General features: G+C 33.9%; 1 protein-coding gene across 1 annotated transcript in view; it reads left to right on the top strand.

Moving 5' to 3' along the window:
- The window catches only part of LOC145662099 (uncharacterized), a 37,166-nt gene extending 18,608 nt beyond the window's left edge, over positions 1 to 18,558 (top strand). Inside the window, exon 2 of the mRNA XM_081727435.1 lies at positions 18,141 to 18,558. Coding sequence (XP_081583561.1) covers positions 18,141 to 18,527 — 387 coding nt within the window. The 3' untranslated portion in view covers positions 18,528 to 18,558. The remainder of the gene's footprint in view (positions 1 to 18,140) is intronic.
- Positions 18,559 to 21,757: the final 3,199 nt, after the last annotated feature.

The raw sequence follows: 21,757 nt of genomic DNA, 5'->3' as shown, positions 1-21,757 counted from the left end.
ATATTGCTTGGAGAGTAACTCATAACTGTTCATCAAGCTCTTCTTGAGTTTGACATGGATTTTCATCCAGTAACACTTGAAGTTCTTCATCCTCAAATTTTTTCACTGCACCTGCGTGAGGATCGTCCTCCAGACTAAACGTTCCGCCACGAAATCTTGCAAACCACGTTTTTACTGTTGAACGTTCACCCATAGTCGAATTAATCAATTTTGTTGCTCGCGCCGCATTTATTTGCATTTGAAAACAAGATAATGCATTGGTGTAAAGGTTGCTTATTGACCTCCATCTCCACAACACTTGATATACTCTGCATGACAGCTTGTGCCAGACTGAACCTTGTGTTACGAAACAAATAATACCTACGCTACATATAGTCACACTAACGGCCGAATTGGATACGTTCAAGAGTGATTTTGAATGCACCCAACTTCAAAGCCGAGTTTCTACTTGCACACCCAATAACTTGCAGCTTTGACGTGCACGCTGATACACGCGTATATGCATTCTTTCGTAAAAACATAATTTGCTTTAAGCTTTAAAAAAAAAGTAAAACAAAGTTAAAATTATACTAATTTGGAATAATATTTTCTAAATTATTTGTAGTAAAAGTGATCTTATTTTCAACACACAGTAGCCTTTGCTTTTCATTAAACAGGAACAATTTTAGATTTTTTTTTTTTATCTCACAACATAATATTTTTATGATCTCTACAATTATTTCTTATAGCTTCTTCCATTTTTGAGGAGAAGGTAGACTTTTATTTAAGTTGCTACTGGTCCAGTACTATTTATCCAAGTACCATGGTTCATGTGTCATCTTCAGAATAGAACAAACTTATAAGTGGCACCATGTGCATGTGTACATAATGTGGAAGATAAGGGGAATTAGGGGTAATATTGGAAAATTTCCCTTCACAAAATCTCTTTCATTCAAATGTAGCCTCCCTGGAATGGGCCTGACTACAGATATCCAGATATGATCTATCTTGAAATGTACTACGGACTTTAATATAATAATCAGTGGGTCAAATTTCATTGCGATATCTAGAATAGTTATTAGGGAAAGAATATTTCTCAATCCTGTTTGCCAATATTAACTTTTTTATTAATATGGAAAAAGTAATATAAAATAAAATTTTCCAAACACAGTACGATTCATCCAAGTATCACGGTTCATATGTTATCTTCAGAATGAAACAAGTATTCAAATATGTGTGTGTGCATAATGTACAGAAAAGGAAATTTTGAATAAATAGGAAAATTTTCCTAAAAGAGATCCCTTTTTCCAAAAATCTGGCCTCTCATTTAGCGATCCCGGAAACAGGTATGCTAACAAATTTTATCTCGAAAAATACTGTAGTCTAGACGTAATGCTTGTGTCAAGTTTAATTGTAATATCTAAAATAGCTACTAGTAAAAAAATCTCAACAATGTTTGAGAATAAATTACATAGGACATAAAACGCAACTGTTGCACAACTGTTGTAAAACGTAACCTCGAACCATTTAAAGAAACTAGAAAAAAATAAATATATGGTTTCTAAAAACTATAAAAAATATAGAAAATTTGTAGACGCATATTGAAAATAACATTCGTGCATTTCGAAACTTTATTCAATGTAAGAACAAAAAAATATTCTAAAATTATTTACACTAAAATACAAATGCTGAGCAACCAACGTTTTCTTATAAAATAATAAAATAATAATTGTGACAGTTTCGGATATCTAACATATCCTTCTTCAGACACTATCGAAAATTAAAAAATTTTTTTTTTCGATAGTGTCTGAAGAAGGATATGTTAGATATCCGAAACTGTCACAATTATTGTTTTATTATTTTATAAGAAAACGTTGCTTTGCTCAGCATTTATATTTTAGTTTAAGTTATTGAATATAGCAAAGCTAGTATGGATCAGTTACCTAAAATTATGACTATGAATGGAAAAGAATTAACACATAAGATGATAATAGCTAATGGATTTGCTAATTAGCAGTGCATAAAAATATAAAACCTAGTTATAAATGCACTGATAATAATTACATGCAGGTAATCAAGGTACTTAATTTAGAATAAATTATTATAGGTAAATACCAAACAGCTATAAAGAAAATAAAACCAAGGAAGTCTTGTGGAATTGATAGTATTCCTCCGTTTATACTTAAAGCGTGTGCAAAAATTTTTTGCTATCTTTTATGTTATATATATAGTATGATAATTAAAAAAGCAATTTCCGGAGAATTGGAAAACATCAAGAGTTACACCTGTATTAAACAAAGGAAACGATACGGTAATTAAAAATTATTATCCCCCTACTAAAGTTTTTGAATTTATTAAATATATAATAATACATAATCATTTTAGGAGTTAAACATATGTAAACCAACATGGCTTTGTACCAGATAGATTGATAATTATTAACATTACAAATTTTACTCAAAACATATATGAGTCTTTTAATAAGCAGAAACATGTCGATAGTGTATATTCTGAACTTTCTTCATATCTGTCTGAAAAAAAAAATGTCTATGAAAACAAATCCCATCATTTTATAATAATAATAATAATAATAATAATAATAATAATAATAATAATAATAATAATAATAATAATAATAATGCAGACTTACCACAATGGTCATATTTTGGTCCACTACTAGTTAGTATATATGTAAATGATCCCCATTGAAAGTAAAATATACAGGGTTTTCATAAAGTATGAACGGATTTAATTCGCTTATAATTTACATAAAAATGTTCATATTGAAATCAAATAAAGTGCAAACGGTAGCGGAAGGATTAAATTTTTACCTGTAATCCGCACCAGCTCAGTTCATTCACCGCCACACCTCCAACTGGGCGCCATTTACGTCCACACATTCGCGTAGGCGGCGCTGGAATCCACTCACAGCGTTCCGCCGTGTTTGATCCAAAATGCCAGCCACAGACGCCCTGATTTTGTCCTTTAAGTTCTCCAAACTACTTGGCTTCTTTGCACAAACTTCCGTTTTCACATAACCCCAAAGCCAGAAGTCGCAGGGGGTAGGGTCGGGTGATCTTGGCGGCCAAGCGGTCGGGCCACCGCGGCCAATCCATCGATTAGGGAATTTCTCGTCAAGGAACTGTCTCACCTTGATTGCATAGTGAGGGGGTGCCCCGTCCTGTTGGAACACGATGTCGTTCTGGATTCCACGTGCCTCCAGTTCCGGAATGAGGTATTTTTAACAGTCAACATTGAAACAACAATGAAAACAACAATGGATGGAATTTGGTAAGAAACTGACCCTTGCCCCCCTCTCCCTCTCTCAACGTGTTCAGAGTTGCCGCTTATCTAACAGTGTTGCCAACTAAAAATTTAATCCTTCCGCTACCGTTTGTACTTTATTTGATTTCATTATGAGCATTTTTATGAAAATTATAAGCAAATTAAATCTGTCCAGACTTTATGAAAACCCTGTACAGCATGTACAATGTATGCTGATATCATAAAACTTTTCCGTTCCCGCGTCTCCGTGGGAGACATAATCATTGTAGAAGACATTTTTAACTCACTGAGTCCCAATGTTGCCTACAGGACACATATACCCCGACACTGGCAACACTGCCACCCGTTTCATCTCATCACATGCATGTAGGGACGCGCACGAGTCGAGTCGAGACTGCATGTAAAAATCTCGACTCGACTCGAATGTCTCGAAAATCTGTCTATAATTTTTAATATTATAATGAAGAAAGTATTTAATCAGAAACAGCCTTGAAACCAATTCCTGCATTTATTACTTTACAAAGGCGCAGAACGCATAAACTGAATAGTTAGTCTTTCGAGATCAAGATATAATTTTCAGCTCAATTCAGTTAATTAAAACTAATAATTAATATCGTGATATTTGATTGTACTTCAAATATAATAATAATAATAATAATAATAATAATAATAATAATAATAATAATAATAATAATAATAATAATAATAATAATTGATTATGTAGTTTGTATAAAACTATTGTGGTAAAATGAACTTCATAAATTCTCTGAATGAGCAATTGGCAGTCTATAGTAATTTGGCATAGTTATAATTATTGTGTTTTCGTTCCCATGAACTCAATAGGGCTACATAACTTCTGGATTATTCACTTCCCCAACTATTTTGAGGCTTTAATGTGTTGGAGCATATCACGAGTTATGGATAATATATAATGTAACATTTGTTGTACATATTATGATACGAGAGTATTTTACATAGTATATTACAATAAATGGACTGCTTGGATGCCAAAAACTGGTACAGATAGGTAGTTTTCGATTCTATAGATAGGTATTTTTTAAAAGGATTTTTGTAAATACTAAATTATAAAACAATAAACTACATGCAATAGTTATGAATTTGAGTCGAGTCAAGACAGAAACATATTTTCGAGTTGAGACAGGCATAAATCTCGACTCGACTCAACTCGTGCGCATCCCTACATGCATGCACGCCAAAGCTATAGATGGAAACAAATACAGAAACATAGTCATTCAGGTGATGACCGACAGTTAGGTAATACCGATACTTCTAAGCTTAAAGAGCTGTCAATTCTTCCTAGAAGTGAAGGAGTTGGCGTAATCAGTACTAAGTGAAACTGTGGGGTTTATGGAATGTATATCTGTTAAAATTTAGAAATGAATAGAATAATTTGACGAGAAAAGTCTGAATTTATAAGGTAAGATGTGAGAGATATGTGAAAAGTTACGGGTCATTGTAAAATTTGAGTCTGTTTTGTTAAGCTCTTGTTTGGAAGTAAAAGTTGTATTGTTCAGTACTCATGGTGGAAAGCATACAGCTGGAAGTTGTGCAATCACAGGTAGTAGGCTTATCAGTGTGCAGTGTTTCTAACTTGCATAAAATATAGTTAAGTGCAACATATGCATTCGGGGTACTTCCGACACTCACATTTGGGGCACTTTCGACAGATGTTTTTCCCCTTTGGTTGTGATTTTTAATAATTATATATATAAAAATACTACATTAGTATTAACATATAGATAATAGAATATCTGCATGTTTTTTACATTGCATGAGATGCTCCTGGAATTTGAACAAAATGTCAATAGCTATAGAGGCCGTAAAGAGTGCAGTGCTACTTGCTACCGCTTCAAGATCCTTTGAAGTTCCTCGGATACGTTACGTGACGGGTTATTCAAAGATAACTGGAATAAAAATCTGGGTGAACATACAACATTTGCTGAAGAAGAAAATCACGCACTAGATGAAAAGTTAATTATATTAAACGTGTATGGGTTAACCCAAGAACATAAGATGTGGTACTGTAAAGCGAAGGACAATAGTGTCAAACTTTTAATATCTGCACACAAAAATTATAGAATAGAAAAATCCAAAGGTAGTGACATAAAAGAATGTACAAATACATAAAATGTTGCAAAACACAGTAACAAAAATGAGAAAAAACAGAAAAAAAAATTATTGTGCTACCTGTCGAGTTTTTTTTTTTTTTTTTTAACGGAGAAAACAATTCCGCTGATTGGGTTCAATGTACAAAATATTTTCAGAGGTTTAACGAGGACTGTGTTCTTCATCCAGATGATTCTACACTTGTGTGTCAACCGTATGAAATCTCAGACATATAAGAGTATGATGTTTGTTCTTTCCTGTATATAAAGCTAACACTAATATTTTAATCTATAACCATACTTTTAATAACATATGATTAAAATAAATTAACAAATACTTATTTATGAAGTACAGAATTTTTGTGCTTTCTGTACTAGCTCACATTTAGCATATTATTTTTTAAAAGAAATTTTTGTTTCATATATTTCTTGTAACTGAACAAATTTTGCTATTATTCTTTCCCACATTCGTAACTCAGTGACATTTTTTAAATATTTTCTGTAGTTGGAAATAAAGACATTCTATATTCCTAACTTTACAGGTTCCCGTGTTTGTTTAAAGTTCATGAACTACTTTACGAACAGTAATGTGCGTTGTGGAATTATTAGTGACACTATCATAGCACGTAAGGTTTTAATGTTGGTGTCGGTATTACCCAAACAGCCTGTCGGTCTTCCCCATGGAGTTGGGGAATTCCGACACTTCTTCATTGTTCATTTCAATTGTGGCTAAACAGCCATACATTGCTTTTGAGTGACATGTATTGTATCTGTAAAGTAGTTGAAATAGTATACTTAACCACGGGTTGTAATTCATTTCTTTAATAATTCGTTACAATCTTGCAGTAGTGCAAATATCCTTTGGGTGTCGGTATTGCCCCAAATGACTATACATGCAATTCTCACCAAAAATATGCTCAGGCACGAAGTTGAATCAAACAATCATAAAAGAAGATTATAGAAACATATTAGAAGAGGTTATAAATGCCATACTTAAATGAGGCAATGAATAGAAGTATAGAAAATAGCAAATATTATTTGAACAATATTGAATTTCAAGGGAAATATCAAATTAAAGATTTGAGTATTGCTTTTGGTAATAAGGTGTCGTTTAGCTATCATATCCAAGGTGTTGTGACAGAATCTTATATAAATTGATTTTTGATACTAGAATCACAAGAAATTACAAAAATTTGGAAGCTATTAATCTTACATAATAACTTAGAAGTAAATTTAAGTATGGTCCATTAATATGGTCGCCTAGTACAATTTCTATCAGAAACAAAATGAAAATATTCACAAAAAGTTTCCGCGTTTCCTGTATTATAAGAAGTATAGTATGTCATCTTATTAAATCAGAATTTCCAATAATGAAATATTAAAGGAATTTCTGTTCACCCGTTACATAAAAGACGTAAAATACTTGAAGAAATTTTCTCTTATAAATTTATGATTGGAAAAGTTGAAAGTGGTAACATTTTGAAAAGATTTTTTTTAATGCAGGTCAGTGTAACTTAGCAATACGTAGCCTCTTTTATAAATAAAATTCCTGATACAGTCCAATACAAAAACTCACCACTTGTCAGTTTAAGTGATTATAATGAATTGGCAAGAAATTGATTTGGATTTTAGTTTCAAGGAAAGTAAATGTAATGGTATTATTCAAAATGCATTAAAATGTAAGCTCATTGTTATATACGAGTATGAATTCATTTGAAATTTTTACATATGAGTGATGAGTGCGTGTGTGTGTGTGCATGTATTTATTGAAAAGATATACAAATGGACAAGTAAATGTGTGTATGTGGATTTGTATGTATATTATTTTTTCATACTTTGTATTGTTTGAAATATTCCATTATACGATTTATTGTAAACTAATATTGTAAATTAATTATTTTAAAAGCTCCTATAAATTGAGATATCATGCTTGTTGGACTAGATATTACATAATAAATAAAAAGAAACAAGAAATATATGTACAAAATCTTTAACTTACCATACCCTTCTTTCCGGTGAAGCCCTTACCAGCAGCAGCCATAACCGTAACAAACAGCCTTGTCACATTTGTCATATTTCACACTCGTCATTTTCCTAGTCTTGCTCTTTCTGTAACACATTCTATACCGCATTCGCTTCCCGAATTTCACATGAGCTTAAGCAGTAGATTAGAGAACCTACTCCTTTGTGTGTTGCCTATGCTTCCTTGTGACGGGACCTACAAACCCAAACTTTTCAAATCCTACCAACGTTTCCAATAGTGCTAGTCGAAAGATACCCCTGCACCTTCATGTCGTCGATCATCAAGTAGAAATTCAAAACTGTAACGTCGAACAACTGGAGGAAGAGTTTCGTTGTCCGTTTGATTGTTCTTCGCTTCATTCCGAAAGTGCCATTTTATCTGCTTTGTCAACGTATGACATACTCCTGTGATACGCATCAGAACTATCTGTGGCTTGGGACAGTTGCCATGTTGATTGATCAGGAAAGCTCCCATTGGGTGGTGGAGTATGCATATTTGCGAGTATGCAGACTTCCTTGTTATTCTCCCAACTTATTCCGGATAGTTTGTCTCTGGAAGGACCCGTTTTAACCCTAATTTTTATGGGTTGAAATTAGGTGTTATCTCTCTTTGGCACAGAGTTGATTGTTCTAAATGAGCAAATCTCCACTAACGCTAGTTTGTCATACAAGACAAGTGACAGAAAAAGTTGTCCATAAAGATCTTATGTTCAATATTTTTCAGATCACTTGCCAACATCAAAACCAAGCAGCCATGGACAACTAAGTGTTGCATACGAGTCTAGTCATCTAATTCACCAAGGTAGACCTCTATCTTATAAGTATACCCAATGGTATCAGTGACTTGATTCCAAATCCCTTATGCTTCTTGGGAACACATTGTTTGAACGCAACCCCGTCTTCGAATAAGACAATAACTTTGACTACAAATACACATTCCTCAGGTGGCATTCTTTCATGAATTGATTATTTACCTTGTCAAAATAACACCTCAATTTACAAAAGCGGTCATACTTCGGAGTATTTATGTCAAGACTAATCATATTATCTTCGAAGTGTGGTTTACTGAGAATAAAACGAAACCTTTTATAAAACATGGTAATCCATTCGATTTTGTTCCTCAGTAATCTACAAGTCTAGAAAGGGTCATTGACAAACATACTCAGAGGAACACACAGGTCCTCTAAGGGGACTGCTGCTTCATGGTTATTTGGACGATGCCTAGCTCTCTGGAAATACTAATCGATGTACAAGTTAGTCTGCTCTTACCAGCTTGAGAGTATTTACGGTGGAACGTTGGAGGAACAAATCAATTAATTGCATATCTGGCCGAAAAGGAGAGCACTTTTGATCCCTTGTGCTCCCGTTACGGAGGACACCTGGAGGGTCACGTTGCGTTCCTGACGAATCCTCAACAAAATTGCGGCTGAGGAGCCTGCGTGGTAGTTGAAGATTGAACAGAATAGTCGGGCTAGTCTCCATTTTCTCCTTCGGCCACATTCACTTCCCCATCACCCATTATCATCACATACATTTCCCACTTTCCTCTCTCTTCCACATCGTAACACCCCCTATCTTCCAGCTTTCTTACCATCAAAACCCACCTCAATATCCATTTCCTCTTCGTCACTGTCAAATCCTTCGAAAACTTCAAAAATCTTGGGGTGGGAAAAACGTCATAGTTTCTTTCGGGATTATTGGGAAAACAAATTTAGTAACCTGGAATTAAACTCTGATTTTGAGGTTGAAAGGGTTAGGAGAAATGAGAAACATTAAAAATATTCGTTTCTCGATATATGAGCACGAATTGTGGATCTAAAATATCCACAAATAATAATGATAAACTTCTTCCCCTTCGATTGTTGCTAAGTAAAAAACAGATTGCCATGCCATTTGAACCATTGAAACTGCTCAAAACACGTGGCTTCCTTCCAAGGTCAAACTTGAAGTGACGTCAGCAACCTATATCACGAACACAAAGAGAGGAAAATGCATTTTGTTATAATGTTATATCCATTAAACATGAGACAAAAAATCACTTTAAAGGAAGCATATTCTAAGGGATCATAGTTGATTACATGTGTACGTAGCACAACGTTTGTGCCAATAATTTAAAGAGTTATCTGAATTTGTACATTTTCGTATTACATCCAGAATTTACTAATCCGGATAATTGTAGTTCCACTGTATAGTTATATACGGATATTGAGGTTGGAGAGAGAATCAAAGGTGAAGAAGTAACTTTCAGCTAGTGGATAGAAAGGAGTTTTGCAGTTCAAGATAGGTAGTTAATACAAACACCCAAAACTAAATACCCCACTAAGTTAATTTTTTTACATTATTAGAAAAAAGAAGAAATCTTGACGCATAGTAACCATTGTCGGCGTATCTGAAAGTACAGCTTCTTTACTAGTTCACAAAATAATACTAATTAAACTTGCTTTCTACACTGTCATATGAGACATAAGAAAAGAAATTTCCGATTCCAATGTTTATAATTTATTCATGGAAATTTATTTATTATTGTTTTTTTACCATCGGCCCCCTGCACCATACCTGTACTACGAATTTCAGGAACTAAATCTTGGTATTGAAAGAATATTCAGAAAACATCCAACGCCTTTAAATGTTATGCAGATATTGTACACTTCTTACATCTGGATATTTAGACTTACAGGTGACATATTCCGAACAAGAACGACCTATATTGTTAATATTAATTTTGTATGATGGTCTATGCACCAGCCAATTGCACCATCTCGATCGTGATTCGAATCAGTTAACAGTGAGGCAAGTCGTCTTAATATTGATGCTGCATAAGGATGCAAAACCCAAAAACTGAACATCCCAAATTCCTTTCTGTATGGTATGTTCCATTACATTCGAACAAAAATGTTTTAAATGATTTTGGTATTAGTACTTATTTTTTAAGTAATGTTCGTTTGTACTTACCTAGCTATTTCTTATTCCCACGTCAACGAGTTGGCATTCCTATCAGAGTTCACATAAAATAGAACAATGTGAACTCTGATAAGGATGCAAGCTCCTTGACTGAAGTAGTATTAAATGTGACCTGGATCTTTAAATCTGACCCTATCAACCATAGCTCACTTTCTTCGAAGACCAGTAAGTCTATTGTTAGCTTACGTGCAAGAGTAACGTCAGTGGCATACACTCTTCAATTTTATCAGTTTTGTAATCGAAGATATGGAATTGATCAGCATTTTTAACATCATCCTCGTCTTTATTCAGCCGCTAGTGTGGGTACTGCTTCAGTCAAGGAAAAGGAATTTAAGATCCTTGACTGAAGCATTATTCGCTGTAGTGGTTTTTGTTCAACACAGTTCAGCTCATAAAGTTCATAAAGAAAGTATGTGTACGAGAACTGTCATATTCCTATGGTAAGCATATAGATTAACATATGACAAACTTGATCATTTTCTTTTGATAAAAAAAAATATCAGTGTATTTTTTCTGATAAATTGTTGCAATTTATCGTATTCTATGTATCATGTAGAAAGCAGTATGTTTCCTGTTATCAGACAATTCACTATAGTACAAAGTTTTTTCATGCAAAAGTTTTAATTTGGTACCATTATATTTTCAAGCAATTTATCACATAGGCTGAAGTTATCCTGTTGGTTATTGTTTGCAGCCGACTTTAAATATATAAAGAGGTTAATGAAATTAATGATGTTTTAGAACTATATAATATTCTGCATTATACCAGCTTTACCAATTATATACTATAATCAAAAGTAAACTAATTGCTTAGAAAAGCTAACCAATTTATTATTATACAACTATCTTGTGACAGTTTCGCCACGTAGCCACTTGGCTTCATCAAATACCATGATTTACATGAGAATTAATAGAAGATTAAATACTAAAAATAAACCCGTAACCTGATTGGTAGCTGACAGCTAATTACCTTGCAGAAGCAAAACAGATACAAAACCTGCTAAGCTCCTTTTTCTCCCTACTTACACTGTATAACATATACTTAATAACGAAGAACTTTTAAATGAATTTTGCAAAACATAATAATAATAGTAGTATAACTCTAATAATAACAATACTAATAATCACAATAACATAAACAACACAAAATTTACCTCCTAATGCACCCTAATTACTTTCATCACTGTTCATCAATTCTAATTTCAGAGTTCCAGTTCTTCACATTATAGTATGCGCTTTCAATAAATCTTGACTCTTTCCATTTCCTGATCACCATTCTGTCTTCTTGCTCTAGCATTTTCACCGCATTCCAATTAACCTCATGTCCGTGTCCCTTAAGTGTATGTAGACTTCATTTTGATCTCTTTTAAACTTTTGTCTCTTTTAAACTATGATGTTTAATTACCTTCTTTAATTTCTTTCGAGTTCCTCCAACATTACACTCACTGCACAGGATTCTACAGATTACTCCTTTTCTCTCTATTATTCCTACTTCTTTCCCTTCTCATTTCTTCTACTTCCTTTGCATTAGTACCTCCAAAAACCTCTTGTTTCCTTTCCTGTACGTTGAGATAAATCCCATTTTCTTCACTATTCTTTTAGTTACTTTTGTGTTTTCCCCTACACTTCCTATCTCCCACCACGTTATCTTTTCATTTTTATTCCATTTTATCTCCTTCCAGTCTTCCTACTTCTCTTTCATTTCCTCTTTCTACTTTTTCGGTTTCTAATATCGTTCCCATTTTTTTCTAACTGGTTATGGAAAACTTCTATATCTTCCTCTACTCTTTCTTTCTCACTGTTTACCTGTCTAATCCTCTCTTCTGTGTTGTTAATGAAATTTCTTTTTGTCAGGCGATTCACGTCACTTCTACCATGACAGCAGTTTCCCGACGCCTAACGTTTCTGATATTCCATGATTATCCTCTCTTCCTTCTACCTTATCTATCTAATCGATGTCTAAGAATGCAATGACTCCTGTTTTTTCACCTGCAACTCTAATTGAAAGCCTTTTTCCCGATCTTCGATTTCTTTTAGAAATTTTTACAGTTTTTTTCTGTCTCTTCCTAATACCTATACAGTAATTTACATATGTGCTAAAAAAAAAAAGAACACTAGTTTTCCTTCTACTTTAAACCTTACTTCCTTCTAACAGTCATTCATAATAACTTCTATTAACCACGGGCTCAACCGTGAGCCTGATCAGTCCTTCTAACTAATTTATTACCTTATGATACCATAGTTTTTCATCCATATAGCTCTCAATACTTTTTCATCCCTTCCTCAATCCAGCTATTTATCCTATTATCTTTCACGTGCTTTGTTAAGACCCTCGCTATGTTCTTTCTTTTTAAACTTAAGACCTTTAAAACTTTCTTTTTAAACTTTAGCTGTCTCTTAGTACTTAATCTTCTATTAATTGTCATGTAAGTCATAGTATCTAATGAAGCCACTAGTTAATTGGCGAGGCAACAAAGAGTTTTCAATGTACGAGTAAATGAATATAATGTGATCACATTGTCTAGAAAGTTAGTTACATATAAATATAGACTTATATTCTTACAAACAAAATAGCAGAATTTTATTACCAAACTGAACTGTTACACAAACTGATTTTTGCAATTTCACCGGAAAAGGCCTAAGAATACACCTTGCAACTAACAAGCATAATTTTACATAGTTTTCTCTATTAAGGACGTGGGTGAAACAGACTTAAGTCTGCACTCTTCAATTTTTAACACCTACTGTTAGGTGAAGTGGAAGTGGAGTACAGAATGAACGTTGAAATTTGACGAAGAGAGGATAATGCAAAAACTTTAAGTGTGGCAATCAGTTATCATCGTCAGTACGAAACTCGAATTGCATCTATTATTAACGATGCATTTCAAATGTCGGTATTTGTAATAAGAAATACATTTTATTTAAGAAATATAAGTCCAATATCTAGTTTGTATAGTGATTTCGCTAGAAGTAAGCTAGAATATGGAAACATAATTTGGCAGGCGCTATCAGTATTAAACCTACATAAAGAGGATTGGACAAGTACACAATATTTTAGACATCTCTTTTATTAAAAATATATATACAAGATCATCATATCAAGAAAAAATACCTTTTAAAGCAATAGTATTCTATTATGTAGTTTTATTTAATAGGACAGTATTAATCGATCGCATAAAGGATGTAACTACTGGGAGAGAGAGAATACGGACCTAAATTTCCCAAATGAGATTCACATGTTCATTGAACTATTTTAATACTTATAATAAATGAAGAACGTTTATAATACAAAGAAAAAGAAAACTTTAAACGTTAACACGAAGTAATTAAATCAACTTAATCATCCAATTTGTAGTTTCCTTTTGCCTGTTTAGATGCATATAGTTTTGAGTTTATTACTATGCTATTGCATACCAGTGTTAGAGTGTTGGTCTTATTTTTCCTTGGTGTTTCTTTAAATCATTTTTACGTTTATCAATATAAGCGCAGTCAAACAAATGGACCAAATTGACTTCTTTAACTTTTTTCCTTATAAATAGCTTACTCGCACATTCCATATTAAATCTAATTGTATCTTTATACAATGTGAAGACTCACGTTTCAAAAAGCTAACATACGAGAATTATAACAATAATATGTACGCATATATGTGTGTTTAATGAATTACTAATGCTTTCATATTCTGGGAAGTCTTAGTTTGTTTTCAGTATGTGTAAAGCCCGTATCCTGGAAGTCATTTGCCTCCCTAGAACAATTTGCTTGCTACAATACTGGACCACATGTTCTTTATTTGGTTGATACTTGATAGTCAACTACTCTTGCAATCATTAAATTTTACTAGAATTAAGAAGCACGGTCTACCAATATTGTAAAGCTAAAATCTTTTTATCTCAAAAGTCGCTAACAATAGGAGTTATTCAGAAGCATAACCAATTGGTAAAAATCTCTTATAATATCTATTCTGCAATGAACATTGAATATTATACAATTTTATTTAAAAGAATATAATAATAAATGAGACAATATTTAAAAAAAAGACCATATCATACCAGCGGCGCAAATCTGTCTTCAACATTAAGGTGGACGGATAAGACCGTTCCAATAACCTATTTTTTAAGAGATGTACAAAATATTTATGAAGTTGGAAAAAACAGTGCTGTGGAGGATCAGGGGGAGCAGAGTTGTCTATTAAGGCTTATGCTGGGGGATATCAATTTCATCTCACTTTCCTTTGTGGCAATCGGACACAATCATCACATTTTTCCTCAAAAAACACATTTCAAATCGAATTATTGGGAGAGACAAACCCCTCCCAATTCCAAGAATGGACATGCCCCCCTCATCCCCTAGGAATTTGCGCCAGTGCACCATCAAATGTGTCTTTTTTCTTTCTTTTATAATCTGTTTCTTTGTAATTTTAGACAAACGTTAAATTTAGTTATAATACCTCTTGCAAAGGGAGCGATAGTTTGTAGTAGGTTTTAATGATAAATATCTAGAAGGAAATAAAGTACGTTATTGCAGTTTCAAGAAATCATTAAAATTTGCAGTAGGAAACTAGGTATAACGCATAATAATGAATGTATGATTACAAGTGAGTTGTAATTTACTGTAAATTTTCAATGGAATTTCTATATTAATGAAAATGTTGATCTCATTTAAAGATGGTATCCTCCAGTAAATGCACTACACGTATCCGGCCTAAAGGATTACAACAGTTCTTTACATATAAGGATTTAGTAATGAACACTTCAAACTTTTCATTTGTCCCTATCCCTATGTCGACATTAAAGGGATTAGCCAGAGCGTTTGAAGAAGATATAGCATAGTAGTGATGTTTTTTTTTTTTTCTATGCAAGGAGACTTGCACAATGGTCTATACGTGATGTCGGGAGGAAGTGGCAATAATTGGAAAACTGGTAGTATGGATGATCCTTAGCTAAACAGTTCATATACACAGTAGTCCGATTTTGAACGATAACTGAGATGTGAACAGAAATGAAGTAAGTAGGTAAACGTAAACAGAAGCAGTAACATATAAATCATGGAAATGTAAGAGTACTTGTGTAAGTAAATACTAAAATGGACATGCTTTAATTTGTGGTGCAGCAATAATTAATACATGAGAATAAAGGTATTAAACAAGTAATTAATGAATAGTAAAAAAGGAATACAATGTTAATGCATGCTGAAAGTTACAGCATGCGTGACCGTGACATGAACAATTGTGAGGAGGTGAAAAGGCTACATGGTAAGTCATAGCGGATTCTCAAACTGCCGCCACCAACATTAACGCTATTCTGAGTGCGTCGGAGGATATTTCGTATTGTGCTATGAAGCTCCCGATGATTCACGGATTAATTTAGCAGCACTCAACGAGTTTGCGGTAAATCTCTTGTGTTCACTCTTTCCCGGTAAACCTCCTGTTTCATCTACCCTATACTTAGCAGAAATCATGGGAGATGTGTTCAGAGTACGAGGTGGCCGAGTAACCCAGACCACCACGACCAATATAGGACAGGTGGCATTCACATGTTCAATTCAATCGATTGGCATGAGCTGGTGTTCCGTCATGCTGCAAGATGAAGTTCCGCCTTATGGGCAAAGTAACATCGTCTAATTGGTTCGTTAAATCATTTTGCAACAGACGAAGAAACCACTGTGTATTCATGCGTTCATGAAGGAAGACGAGGCCAACAAGAATGTTACCAACAACGTTACACCTCACGTTTATGGAAAATCTGTCTTATTACCCTGTAGCAAGGATTGCGTTAGGGGTTTTCTAAGCCCAATGTGTCTGTTACGACTATTATTCATACTAGTATGAGTGAAGGTCGACTCATCAGTGAAGAAAGTGTATGGCACTTTTAATGAATTGTGTAGTAACCAATGACAAAATGGAAGGAGAGAAGCGTAATCAGCAAGATGAAAGTGCTGCACTGGTTGGTAGTGAAATTGATAAACTGTCCGCGTATAGTGTCCGCCACACACAGGTATGTGGAATACCCAGACGACATGTTGCCACTCTTGTACTTGTGTTAGAACTTCATTCCACCAGGACAATTAATTCTCCTGTTCTTCTACAGACCGGTTTCACGTTCAGGAGTCATTTTAGCACTGCGAATTGTTCCACGCTTTCTTACTTCACGAAATATTAATAATACATTGACTTATATGGTGTCATATGTAATGGAAGCAGTCGACTGTATTCTTCAACAGCCACATGAGCACTTCCATTACAAAATCCGTACACTAACAGCATGTCCACATAGTCCTCATTCGTGTATGTAGGTGCTATTTTACGGTAAGTTTACGTGAAATGCTTCGGAAACAAACCAGATAATTGTAGCTTTCAAATGTGCACGTGTTTCAGAAGAACATTCTCACAACATTGTAGATGTAATGTTTCGATGAATTACTATGTCAGGTGTTCTGCTATATGTTGGCAAACTTGCGAATACGAAAAATTTTAATAGATAATCATTTTAACAGCTATGAACCACTAAGCTTCTATTCAGTAATTTCTAAAAAGAAAAAAAGAAAAAAGGAAAGATAAAAAGAAAAACCATAAAATATTTATTGAACACACTTGACGAAGTCTGAAGATTTTGGTATAATCAATCCGTTTATTGCCACACTGCAAATAAACTACTGTTAGACACATTTAGGACACTTAACACATTACCGACATTCTTTGAGCACATCCAGATTACACATATTCACACCTTTTAGATACTGTGTTTTCAAAGTATGTCCCAGATGTACATGCAAAATGTGTCATCAATTTGTTTTCGAACTGTTTGCCGAGAAGACACTGTTTTTTTTTTTTTTTTTTTTTTTTTTTTTTTTTTTTGAGAATTAACGCTTTTTGGACACGCGAAACACTCTTTATAATTTTTCCTTAACATCTGTACTAAAAGTGTCTAAATGGTGTTTTATTTTTTACAGCGTACTTAACAGTGCGTTTGTTACAAATACAGTGTATAAATAAATAATAATTTTTGCAGCAAAACAAAAGCTGACAATTATTGTTGGCAACAAATGATACACGTTTTAGCTACAGGAAAGTTGATATTCTTAATTTTCTCAAAAACTACGCATAAAAATTTACCCCAAGTATGTTATTTTGTTCAACCCGATGTGATACATCAACTGATACATGCGTTATTTTTGGATAATCATGTAGTTAAACATAAGTAAAACTTAGGAGTTGATGATAATTTTGGGCTATATCTGATTTAAGCTATATCTATTTATTGCCTTCTTGCTAGTGTCATATTGAAGAGTTATATTGGCCTAGTGTCAGTGAAGGTAGATGTGAGTCCCTCACTTCCAAAAACTATCTATATCGTCCCCCTACTTCCAAAAGAAAATTACAATGGGCAAAGATGGCCACGGGGGACGGGGTAAGGCCATGCGTCCCCCTACATTTACAGATTCACTTTTACCCCTGTTTACATGTAAATTAATTTTATCTCATTTTCTCGAAAACTAGCGACACGTTTTATACTAACGTACATTATTCAGATCAATAAGATCTATTGATTGCTATCTGCTTTATCTTTTCATAATTTTTTCGTTAAACTCTAACAATATTGTAGAATTTCTTCATTACATTGATATATTATGAGTAAAAGAAAAAAGAAAAAAAAAACAAAAACATCTAAACAGTTCAATTTTATGTTATACGTAAAATACACGATAATTGCTTCTGTTGTTTACTTGACAGTTTCCTTGAGTTCACTTGTGTCTATTTATCCATTTCAGATTCCATTTGTTTACTCAGCTCGTCTGAAACGAGAAGAAGACGATGAAATTTCGCTGTCTTCCACGTCCTCTTCGACAGAACCATCTTTGGCCACTGATGAATCAAGAGGTCTCATAGAGTCTACCGAGGCACCGTCCAGTGACTATGATGATGAGCAAAATATCTTTGAAGATGGAGGGGTAGATGAAGGACAACAGTCAGAAGTATCAAATGTCGAAGACAACTTAAATGAAGAACCAGTAGTAACCAATCGCCCCCCACAACAACGACCAAACCGACCTCCATTCTTTTCATTTTTCCCTGGGTTTTTCAATCCTTTCTTTCAGCCATTTTCATTTTTTCCTTTTCGAAGAACTGATTTTAATACAGAAAGTGATTCACGTTAGAAAAACCTCTGCAGTGGCTCTCTCTAAATTTTCAAAATAAAATTACAAAATAAAAAATGATTTTCACTAATCAGCTGTATGTTATTTTCAATTTCAAATTTTGAGATATTGTAGTAGCTATTCTCATAATAATATGATAATTTTTATTTTTATTTGCTGCAAATTCATGAAGTCACGTATCTAAGTTTCAATGTTTTAAGTACAATATGAATATGATAAAATGATCTATACTTATAACATGTTAATAACACGCAATTTAATTCGCAATCTTTTAAATAAACTGTAAATGTTATCTCTATATCCTGCTTCAATTATTGTGTATATAACCCTACAGGGTATTTGGAAACAACATCGACAAATTTTGGGAAATATTTTTTCGCAAGAAAACATGTTAAATTCGATGCTAATATGGATGTTAAAATAAGATGTTTTGGAGCTATAGCCCGCAGAAAATTTATCGAAACAATAAAAAAAGAAAAATACTAATTTGAGAAGGAAATATCAGATTCACTTCAGGTAAAAGAACTTACTGATTATAATGAGGTATAAATTTCATTAATGTGCTAGTAGATATGGAATGTGTACCAGTCTACATTTTTCTGAATCATCATCATCTTCAATTCATAAATTTAGAAAACATTATAAATTTCATCCTATATTTCGTGGTCTAATTAAACTACTATCAGTGTTCTGTATCCACTGGTGTATTCATGAAATCTGCTTTGACAAATAATTACTAAATCTTTTTATCCGAACTTGATCCAACCTTTTGTTCTCGAGTTCTCTCCTTTATTTTATCATTCAGATAATTATTTAGTTAACTAAAGTATAACTCTGATATGATGCATTGTGCACCCATTTACCTAGACGTATTCCTTTTCCTCCTTATTTTTGTGTGAGGAACCCACTTATCTTCCAAAGTTGTTGGTGTTGTTTCCGAACAGTCTATACAAAGAACTTGACAACCTATTATTTTAAACCCACTTATTCATGTGAACATTTTTCAAAATTTTACAGCTCTTGAAGGATGAAAAAAGAGAGACAAAATCCATGGTGATTGGAACGAAGCGATCAGTGTCAAATGTAAGAGTAGGGGGGTAGAAAATATAACAGATGACTAGTTTTTGATATCTGGGTAGTATTATTAGTGTTGATATGAAGTGCAAACATGAAATAAAAACAAGGATAGAAATAGGATTTAATTAAGCCTTTACGAGGAAGAAAAATCTATTTTGTGGGACCTTGAATAAAGAGTTAAGAAAAAAAAAACCTCATAAAATGGTTCGTTTGTAGTATTGTACTGTATGGGTGAGAAACATGGACATTATGCAAAAATGGTGTAAAACGACTGAAAGCTTTGGAAATTTGAATATGGAGAAGGATAAAGAGAATTAGCTGAGCAGAGCGGAGAACAAATGAGAAGGTGATAGAAATGGTGGAAGAGGAAAGAACAATTACTGAAAAGATTAAGAGAAACTGGTTGAGACATTGGCTAAGAAGGAACTGTATCATGAGGGACGTGCTAGATAGAGGTAATGGTTGCAGGATGGAGAGGAAGGAATCGAAGGAGAGCATGGGCCATACCAAAACAGAAAAATCGTACGTGAAAACGAAGAGGTTAGCGGAAGACCGTGGAGCATGAAAGTTTCTAAAGTTGAGTCAAGTGACCTGTCAATAGTTACAAAACAACTATGATGGTGATGATGATAATCTTTCTCTAGAAGCATAGCCACTTTTATAATACATTTGGTCTAACCGCTTAGTTTTCTTTCCTCCATGGTCATTATATGGCTTACATACGCGTCTTCGGTGTAGAAGACCTGACTTCGATTCTTCTCGGGACCTTACGTTAACTTCTAGCTCTTATAGCCTTGATGGTGAAAGGGAAGATAAATAACAATTCTATTCACTTATCCAGTTTCGGTGTACCGTTGTGAAGAGACAATATTTGAGTTGCATTCCATTCATCAAAGCTGCTTGACTAAGTACATTTGAGTCGCAGGTATTAAACGACGTGGCAACAATAAAACTAGCGGAAATTATCGTTTGCCTGGTTTTGCTGACACAAAGCTTCAGACAAGAAGTGTTACCTCAGGAGTCCGCCGAGCAATTCACGTGAAAACTCTTCCGCGGTATCTGTAACAGGTGATTCTAAATCAGTTGTATACAGTCTGTGGTATGCGTACCCACAGAGGTATCTGTATGTGAGTATGTGTTCCAGTTCCAGCAGAACTGAGTTATGCCTGAAATAATTTTCGAAACTTGATATATATATACTCTGTAAAGAAAAAGTAGCGACACCTCAATTCTCAAACTAACTTACACAGAAAACCATAGTTGCAGCGCGTTAGAAGAGGAATAGAAGGAAATGAAGAGTGGGATAGTTCATTTGCGTTATCTGTGACATCTGTGGTGTACGACATCGCTTGTCAATTGTTTGTGTATCAGTAGGTCTAATATTTTCGCTAGATGGTACTGAGTGCGTCTCGTAAATTATTGTAGTGAGAATTCTGCATTGCATTTGTGATGTGTAGGCTGAGCTAAATAGCATTTTAAGATTGTTCTTTGTTTTCTCATTGTTTGGATAGTGTCAAGTGGCAAAATTGTTGTTGTGCAGCGTTGTTTGTGTGTGATATTGTTGCTACATGTGGGCTGTAAACAAATAAGATGGGTAAGAAATGTGACTTGGTGCCATGTGAATAAGACATAATTCTTGCTTTGCGCAGCTAAGGCAGTTCTCTAAGGGAATAGATGGAATACTGAAAATCCATCATTCTACGGCAGGAAGAGTAATTTCACAAGTGGAAACAGCATAACAAATCGTCCCTTCGTCAACAGTGTGAAAGAAAAAAGAAAGTATCACCCAGAGCAGATTGCTAAATGAAATCAATAGCACTACAGATTTAAGGAGTGATTTCCCCAAAAATCGCTTCTGTAGTTTAACATGATCTTGGAACTGCGGTTACTCGTACAATTGTATTGTCTTGAATGTATGAAGAGGATATTACAAAGAGGAAACCGCGTAGAAAGTCGAAACTGACAAAACACGGAGGACTTCAACATGTAGTTTTGTGAGTCGATATGCAACTTGGACTTATGACAACTGCAAGCACGTCGTTTTCTTCGTTGAAAAGAAGTTTAGAATAGTGGGAAACGTTGGTGGTGTGAAGTTGTGGATACGAACAAGCAAGGAAACTGACAAGGATTTTGTTTAAGGGATGCAAATATTC

This window comes from Thermobia domestica, chromosome 10 (genome assembly GCF_964235325.1).
Source record: "Thermobia domestica chromosome 10, izTheDome1.hap1.1, whole genome shotgun sequence".
Taxonomy (NCBI): Eukaryota; Metazoa; Arthropoda; class Insecta; order Zygentoma; family Lepismatidae; genus Thermobia; species Thermobia domestica.
Note: the sequence above shows the minus strand (reverse complement) of the source record. Positions and strands in the feature narration are given on the sequence as shown.